The 9311-nt window shown below is 45.2% G+C and overlaps 1 protein-coding gene across 1 annotated transcript; it reads right to left on the bottom strand.

Moving 5' to 3' along the window:
- Positions 1-2297: 2297 nt before the first annotated feature.
- On the bottom strand, positions 2298-5688 carry LOC140399536 (probable G-protein coupled receptor 139). The gene is made up of 2 exons (XM_072489076.1): positions 5640-5688; positions 2298-3214 (listed from the first exon to the last, which is right to left on the bottom strand). Exons 1-2 carry the CDS (start codon positions 5686-5688, stop codon positions 2298-2300), a joined length of 966 nt encoding a protein of 321 aa, XP_072345177.1.
- Between the last annotated feature and the right edge of the window lie 3623 nt (positions 5689-9311).

The raw sequence follows: 9311 nt of genomic DNA, 5'->3' as shown, positions 1-9311 counted from the left end.
GAAACATACGCAGACACGGGGAGCACATGCAGACTCCGCACAGACAGTGAACGAAGCCGGGAATCGAACCTGGGACCCTGGTGCCATGAAGCCCCAGTGCTAACCGCTGTGCTACCGTACCGCCCCTCCACTGTGCTACATGTCGTCTCATGAGGCATGATATGAAGGCGGGTGCCGAACATATTGCTCGCCACGGTTCCAGAAATCAGACAGTTCAGTTCAGATGTACGGCTGGAGAAGCTGGAGTGTTTTCGTTTCAGAGAAAGCACGGAAATTTGAACAAAAAAAAGTCTTGAAAGCCATGAGAAGGCTGTATAGAAAAGGTAAGGGGAAAATGTTCCTCTTTGTGGAAGGTCGATAGAGATAACAAAACCTGGCAGCAAATTTGAAAAGAAGGAAGCGTTACATCCGCGAAACCTGTTTTTCACACAGTGAAATAACCGTTCCCAATGCAAGTAAGTGAGTGATGAAGCACGGAAGAGCATCGCTTGAGAATGGTCCACATGAAGATTGATATCAACCATTTTAAAGGGCGTTTGACAGGCATTTATTGAGAGAGAATGAGCAGAAGGCGGGACATTATCAGCAAGTGAATGACTCATTCAGAGAGCTACCGCAGATACGATGGCTAGACCTGCCTCAAGTTGCGTACGAGCACTGCACGTCCATTACTTCTCTTTCCAGGGACACTGTACTCTCACCATCTGAATGTTTCCCATGCATTGCCGCTATAATTGGCAAGGCAGAACTAGAGTTCCACAACTATAATTGTATGTCGTTTCCTCAGCGCCCAAGTCCTTCCTCAAACCACCAACAAGTGGCATGACATCATGCCGCTGGGATGTTGTGAATCTACGGATTTTGAACACCAGAGCACATTATGGTTGGTCAATAAATTTTAACTGTCCTCAGCGAACAGCTGAATCGCTTGTGAATATGTGCGGGGAAAAGGCGTCGATGCTGTTGACAGAATGTTCTACTGTTCCCCAGAGCTTGAAGAGTCATTTTTAGTATTAAGGCATTCTTGGATTGTCGGAGATCTCGGTTTAGATAAAAGAACAATCATTGCAAAACGCCATGGTTGCCTCGATAACATCAGACAATTGAAATGTGTTGGATAAGGTATCAGTCCGAGCTGGGCCTGATGCTGAGACAACAGAGAGGGTTGGCTTGTCTCATTGACTGCGGCCACTGAATGTCAACACGTGGGTTTTTCTGGTTGCTTAACGCGTTGTCTTTGATAAAGTGAAGCTGCCTGAACAGAATAATATAGGATCATGTAAATATAAGAATTAAGAGCAGTGTTGCCCCATTGAATCCCGAGAACCAACTCCGCTAATCAGAAATGTAATGGCTGATTGAGTTTAACTCCCACCTCCCTGGACAATCTTTCACCCCTTTGTTGATTTTGAAGCTATGTACCTCTTACTTTAACATCTCCAAAGACCCAGTGTCTGCTGAGGGAGAGAGTTCCAATGAATCACTACCCTCTGAGAGAAAAATGAAACTTCCCCATCACTGCCTAAAATGTTATGGAGCTCTATATTCTGCTACAAGCAATAATATGCTCTCCACATCTGTCCCATCAAGACGCCTTGGAATATTTACATTTCCGTTCAAATAACCTCTCAGTGTCCTAACTCTGTCCACACTTACCTAAACAAAACATACTAATCTTTCGTACTACTCTCGTAAACTTTCGCTACACTCACATTTAACCAGATCTATCTCAACATCTACGCTCCGAAATTTCTTTCTAGTTGTAGGATATGCTTTATTGCAATTCTTCCAGTAAAATCGCCCATAAATAGGACACTTGCTAGATTTTTCTCCACTCACTTAACCGACGTCACTCCCGTTCTACTGTCTTCACAACTAACTTTCCGAGCGAACATTGTGACGTCACCACATTTCGGAACTAGATCTTCAGTCCCATTGATCCCGATCATCTGATTGGATGGAATGGTTGTCATTCACCAGACAAAGTTCACGGATCGGCTAAAGTGGCTGTCAGGCAACGGGTAGGACGAGCTTGTTGGTGACTGCAGCTTGCAGTCATATCGCAAGATTAATGACTGACAGATGTTTGTAGATTGAAATTTGAAGCTCCTTGCATGGAAATGGCATTGGTGAGTCAGGAGGCAAAGCTCTACGACTGGCGAATGTAACTGACCATTTCCGCGTGAATCCGGGGAGTAGATAAAGCGGCTCTCTGACCAAATGTTAATTTCTCCAATTGGATTCACTGCTGTCGGTCACCGCACTTTAACTGTTATTGGTTGATACTGCTGATTCAGTTAACTGTTTGATACAGCTGTCAGTTTATTCACCAACTGAACAGTTGATATTACCGTGGATTTCAGTGCCTGCTTGAGCTGCTCTCTGAACTTAGACTGAGTCAACACATAAATAAATGTATTTGTGCAGCAATTTAAATTCCGCAGCATCCATCCGACATAATGAACAACAACTTCGAACTCCGTGGAATTAACTATTCCTCTAATCTTAGAATAAAGAAAATTTCCAACATTTACCAACCACAAAAGTATGAAGCTGCCTGATATTGCGAGGAGTAAAATAATAGACTTCCTTCTACTCTCCATTTCCGGGTCACTGCTATTCTGTTCGTTACTCTTGCCCCTCAGACCTTGACGGATTCGGCTTGTCACTAAAATATATCGGACCGTCAGAGCGTTGAGCAGCAGAACTAAAGCAAATGGGAGCAACGGTGTTAGAACCTTTTCAAACCAGCTAAATCCCAGCCATGTGGGATCAGTTAAAGTGTTTACCTTTGTATTACAGAGCCACGGGACATTGTTTATTATTACATAAGGTTCAAATATGAAGTACCAGGGGATGTTTTTTAAATAGAGAAGGATGCCCGTTGTCGTTAGAACCACAACCGCAGTTTTGCCTGTGCAATATTTTGTTCTCAGTTTCTGGCAGCAGATAGCCACAAATCTATCAAAGGAGAAAGTGACAGTGAACCAGACAGAGCAGTCTCTGGCTGCACATACCAGGACACTCTGAGCACTGCACACAACGGTGAGATGCAAAAAACACAATGGGAAATAATAATAATTGATCTGATTCAGTATGACGTCAGCGATAATGAGCAGAAGATCCGCCGTTGCCATGGCCACCAGATAGCGTGTTGTGCAGGACGAGAGACCACACTTTCCCCGGCACAGGACGATAATTCCCAATAAATTAACTGTAAGAGAAAGAAGGGATATATTTAGAAGATTTAAAATCACATATTCTCATTGACTGAAACGGGCTGCAAGGAGAGGATTTCAGGATCAAAATGGGGAGGTGGAGGGGAGTGTGTGTCGTCAAGGGTCTAAGTGGAAGTGTTAAAGTTTCAAATTACACGATGGGAACTGTCAAACTCAACCCCATATTGAATGATGATTTAGAGAGAAGACTGAGAAATGGAGGTATATTGTTCTGCAGGCAGTCGGAGGGAAATACTTTGTATCTCCTAAAAAACACGTGTTGGTGAAGAAGACGAAAATAATTATATTATTGTATCGAACCATCATGGCTGTATGAAAGGGAAATTCTGTTTGAAAAACCTGTTGGAAATTTTTGAGGATGTTATTTTACATACACACTTAGTCACACAGAAAATAGAAACAGGGATTAGTCCATTCGGCCCTTCGAGTCTGCTCCGCAATTCATTATAATTGTGGCTGATCAAGTTCAATACTCTGATCCCGCCTTCCCCCTATCACTTGATCCTTTAGCATCCATTGCTATATATAATCACTTCTTGATATCAGACAGCGTTTTCGCCTAAACTACGTTCTGTGGTTCTAAATTCCACAGAGTCACCACCCAATGTATGAAGAAATGTATCCTCACCTCAGTCCTAAAAACCCCTATCTTTAAACCATGATTCCTCGTTCTGACCTCCCCCACTATCTGGAACACTGTTTCTGAGTCTACTCTGTCTAACCCAGTTCACATTTTACACCTTTCTATGAGATAACCTCTCACTCTTCTAAACTCCAATTAACATACTCCTAACGGACGCAATCGTTCTCCCGCCATCCCTTACCTCATTCTGGTAAATCCTCGCGACACTCCCTCCAAAGCAAGAATATCCTTCCTCAGATAAGGATAGCAAAACTACAGACAGTTTTCCGGGTGTGGCCTCCTTGGGTCCCTGAATAACTGCAGTAAAACATCTACATTTCTCTACTCAAATAGCCCAGATAAAAGCAGAAATTGAGGAAGTGGCGCTTTTGGATTTAAAAAAACCTTTTAAATAATGTCTCACACCTGCTGCTGGGAAATAGCTTCAGAACACACGAATTGGGCATAACATGCTGCAATTTATTGAGAAGTGGTTCACAGGCATATCCAGAGTCATGAACGGAGTCACAGCCATTTCTTCCTTTAGCATATCCTTCAGCCACAGCTCCTCACAAGCTACATAGATGAGTTGGATGTGGGAATTGAATGTGGGAAAGTCAGTTTTGGTAACGGCACAGTATTGGTAGGTGAGGAGGTTTCACTGAGGCTTGACGCTAATTGGACCAGGCGGAAAAATCTTTTATGAACAGGTCTTTCATAAGTTGAATTGTGGATTGGTGAGGACGCAAGTGAAGATATTTGTACAGTTAGGCTTCCTTACCTCAAGACGCCTCTATTTAACACTGATGGGAATGCACCGTGGATTCACTGGCGAGGATGGCCGCTTTGTATTACAGCAGGTTTTGAGGAAACTGAGAGTGTATTAGATGCGTCTAAGAACGAGTGTATTATCTCATCGAGCCTTCAAAATTCCTTCACGGCTTCGCGAAGTAGATGTTAATGAGGTGCCTCATCGGACAGTTAAGATAAGGCAAAATGTGAAAGGCATCAGAATAAAGTTTTAGGAGATTTCTAACATGGATCAGGAGAACTTCGTCTCACAAAGGTGTTGGATTGTTAGAGCTCTCTACTGATAAGCTTGCGCAAGATCAATGCCTGAGCATGTTCCATTCAGAAACCGATAGATTTATGTTTATTCATGAGAGAAATATTCATGCAGAGACCTGGTCATGCTGGTCAAAATTGTGTAAGAGTTAAATGATCAAGAACGAAAGGTTTGAAAGGTGGACCAATTTCGACTATGCCTGTTCGTAATTCCGATGATCCTAAATAACTCCACCCGGACCCGAACCAAAGCCCTACCAGGTACAGATTACCACCCTGCCACCCGCCACATCTAGCATCAGGCACCCCAGAGGAAATAACACACATTGCCAGGGTCAACCTTTCGGTCATGTGATCACAGACTTTCAGAATTCAAACTGGAACTCCGGCTTGAAAGACAGATCTTGCAGACTGATTACCTCCAGGAGTACCTCCCTATTCCGTATTGAGTCATATTCACGATCAAGCATCGCGTGGTTTGGTTCCAACAGCATCGCCCCATCCCCACCCCCAGGATTAGAACACAGCCTCAGAATTACATCACCACTCCGAATCAATGCTCGATCGAGGTCTGACCGCCATTATGACATGATTGGCCTGAGGATTGTTCCCCCTTCCCACACATCCAAGGTCAGAATCCCCTGGGCGTTAGTTGCACATCAAAATACCGCACCTCCACCCATAGATTCCGGCTCCCTTCAGCATTAACTCACCAGAACCAAATAGCTTCAGTTTACGAGCTCCTTCACGGTTAGCATCCATATTGCATTAGTGTCCATTTGCATCACCGCACTTTGATCCCTATAAGGATCCGTCACAAATTCCCATGTAAAAACCTCCGTCGCTAGGTTCAGTGCCCTCCCCGGCATCATACGTATCAGCAGATTTCAACTTGAACCTTCGAGCATGTATCCCCGAGGACTGTCCGACTCTTCCCTGCTGTTGAAAAAGGAGAAGGACCCGGCGGAGTGTGTTACGCATCGGTGCAGATCCCTATTAAAGGTGGATACCAGGTTATTGGCGAAGTTGCTGGCGGCAAGGTTGGAGCAGTGCCTGCAGAAGGTGATATGAGAGGACCAGACGGGGTTCGTGAAGGGGAGGCGGCTGTTCTGGAATGTTCGAAGGTTGTTAAATGTCATCAGGACGCCGACTGATGGGAAGGACATGGAGGTGGAGGTGGCGCTAAATGCCGAGAAGGCTTTTGATCGGGAAGCGTGGGGATACTTGATGGCGTTCCTGGAAAGATTAGTTATTGGTCCCATCTTTACGGCGTGGCTGCGGATGCTCTCTAGTGCGCCGATGGCGTGTGTTCGGGATACGTTGCTCTGCACTGAGGCACTAGGCAGGAGTGTCCCATGTACCCCACACCCTTGCTCTTTGCAGTAGCGATAGAGCCATTGTCCAAGGGTTTCCGGCGTTCGTGGTTGTGGAAGGAGATAGCGGGAGGGAGGTAGGAACATTGATGTCCATGTCTGTGAGCGATTTACTGCTCTAAGCTTCAGAGCCGAGTACGTCGGTGGGGAATATAATGGGGCTGCGTCAAAGATCCGGGCCGTTTCTGGTGGTATAAATAGAGCCGAGGTAAGAGTGAGTATTTTATGATGTGCCATTTCGTAGGGCAGCACACCAATTCAGGTTATTGGGGCAGCAGGTTCCGCGGGATTGGGGTGGGCTCCGAAGGTATAATTGTACTAGTTTGGTCGGGAGGGTGAATGCCCATTTGGGAAGGTGTGACAACTTCCCTCTGCTGTCAGAGGGCCGGGCGCAGGTAGTTAAAATCAAGGTGTTACCGCGACGCCTGTTCCTATTTCAGTGCATTCCGGTCATCTCGTTTATTTGCGGGAGGATGGGGGTAGCCAGTCCTTTAGAGAGGGCGACAGGCTGGCAGCTGGCTCTCCCAAATATAGTATGTTATTACTGTGCGGCGAATGCGGAGAAGGTGCGAGGTTGGGTATTGGTGCCCCGGTTTGGGGGGGGGGGGGGGTCCCGGTGGGTTAAAATGAAGGCATCCATTCAAACTCCAATGGGTGAAGACTCATGAGTCCTCAACACTCATTATCTGACAAAGCCTTCATTCCCGGTTTTATTCTTGTGAACCTCCTCTGGACACTCATCAAGGCCATCTCATTCTTCGTTAGATATGGGGTCCAAAAGTGCTGACAATATTATAATTATCCTGAGCAGAGCCACAGTAGTGCATTCCTGCTCCTCTGTTCCATCCCGCTTGAACTGAATGCTAACTTTGCGTCTGTCTTCCTGATTGTCAACTGAACCTGTATGTTAATGTTAAGTGAATCCTGAACTGGGACTCCAAAGTCCCTTTATGCTTTTGTTTTCCGATGTCATTTTCCATTTAGAACATAGGCTATGCCTCTTTTCTTCCTAACAAAACGTGGAACATCGCGTTTTTCCACATTGAATTCCATCCGCACTTTGCCCACTCTCCTGGCCTTTCCATAACTTCTGCAGCATCCCTGCTTCCACTACGCTCCTTGCCCCTCTACATAGCTTACACTAATCTGCAAACTGAGCGAAGGTTCCCCCAGTTCCTTTCTCTAAATCGTTAATGTATATTGTGAATAATTGTAGTCCCCACGTTGACCACTGCTGAACACCATTAGTCACCGGCTGCCATCCTGAAAAAGTGCCGTTTAACCCAAAACTGAGCCTTCTGCCAGCCATCCATGCCAGTACGTTTCCCCTGACACCATGGCAATTTAGTTTATTCGGCAAGCTCCTGCACAACAATTTGTCAAACTCCTTCTGGAAACCTAAATAGACCACGCCCACTGGCTTTCCTTTGTCAAAGTTCCTCGTTACCGCCTCAAAGAATTCTAACAGCGTTATCAGGCATGACCTCTCCTTGACGAATCTGTGCTGAGTGATTTCTGTTTTACCATTCCTTTCCAAATACTCCGCAACTTCATCCTTAATAATAAACCCTAAAATCTTACCAATGACACATTCGTGCGAACTGCTCCATAATTCCCCGTGTTCTGGCTCCCTTCCTTTTTTAAACAGATGGGTTAATTCGTCTTTTTTTTTCAATCCTCTGCGACCCTCCCTGTCTCCAGTGATTTCTGAGAGGTCACCCAAATACCTCCACATCCTCCTCAGATGTCTCCGTCGGAAACCTGGGATCTGGTCCATTTGGTCGGTGTGATTTATCCACATGAAGACTTTCAGCATAGTCAATATCTTCTGCCCCTGAACTCGCCTCTGCCTCCTGACTGGTGAAGTTCTGGTATGTCACTGGTGTCTTGCAGTGCGAATCTTCATACAAAGCACCTATTCAGGTTTTGTTCTCCATTACTACTTCTCCATCTCATTTTCGATTCTTACGTCTCTCTTACGTCTTGTGCATCGAACAAAACTTTCGCAATCTTCATTCAGATTAATATCTACGTTGTGCTCATATTTAATCGTTTCACCTCCTCCCCATTATATTTTTTATTGTTGTCCTCTGCTTGCTTTTAAAGGCTTTACAATCCTCTGTAATCTGCCACTCAAAAGCTCCTCAGCACTTTTTATGTATTTAGAATTTGACTTTCATGCTGTACCTGACTTCTCCCATCAGCCATGGTTGCATCCGCCATCCCTGGGCATATTGCTTAGTCCTATTGGGGCTGAATTTCTGTTTTGAATAACCCCGGAAACCTCTTGCATTGCTGTTAGACCGTCTCCCCTGCTACACCCCCCTTCCAATCAAATCTGGCCTTCTCCTCCCGCATGTATTTGCAGTTAGCTGTACTCAGTTGTGATAGTATTGCATTTTCTTTCAGTTTATCCCTCTCAAACTGCAGGGTGAAATCTATTATATTATGGTAACTACCGCCTCAGAGTGCCTTCACCTTAAGTTGCCTAATCAGGCCTGTCTCGTTCCACATCACAGAATATCCTGTTCCCTGGTGGGCGCGTCCACAAGCTGCTACAAATAAACATCTCGTGGACATTTAATTCATTTTCCTGGGATCCGCGATCATCCTGATTTCCCCAGTCTATCTGCATATTGATGTGCACCATAATTATGGTAGTACTGCCTTCCCGACTTGCCTTTTCTGCCTCTTTATTTTTTTTCTCCACATCTTGCTTACCGGTAGGGTACCTCTCCATAACTCCCATTGGAGTATTTTGTCTGCAGCGATTCCTCAACTGTACCTGCACAGACAGTCCGCCTTCTGACCCTACATCGCATCTTGGCAACGATTAAACGTAATTCACTAAAAATCCAACACCGCCCATTCTCCAATTATCTGTCCTTTCGATATGCCACGTATCCATGGGTTTTAGACCCCAGTGCTGATCACGTTGCAGCCATATCTCTGTGAGGTCCAGAACATCGGCACCGCCAATTTCACTAGACGCTACACACCCACTTCCTTGTT

Source organism: Scyliorhinus torazame, chromosome 23 (assembly GCF_047496885.1).
Source record: "Scyliorhinus torazame isolate Kashiwa2021f chromosome 23, sScyTor2.1, whole genome shotgun sequence".
NCBI classification, from domain to species: domain Eukaryota; kingdom Metazoa; phylum Chordata; class Chondrichthyes; order Carcharhiniformes; family Scyliorhinidae; genus Scyliorhinus; species Scyliorhinus torazame.
This window is presented reverse-complemented; position numbering and strand designations above follow the sequence as displayed.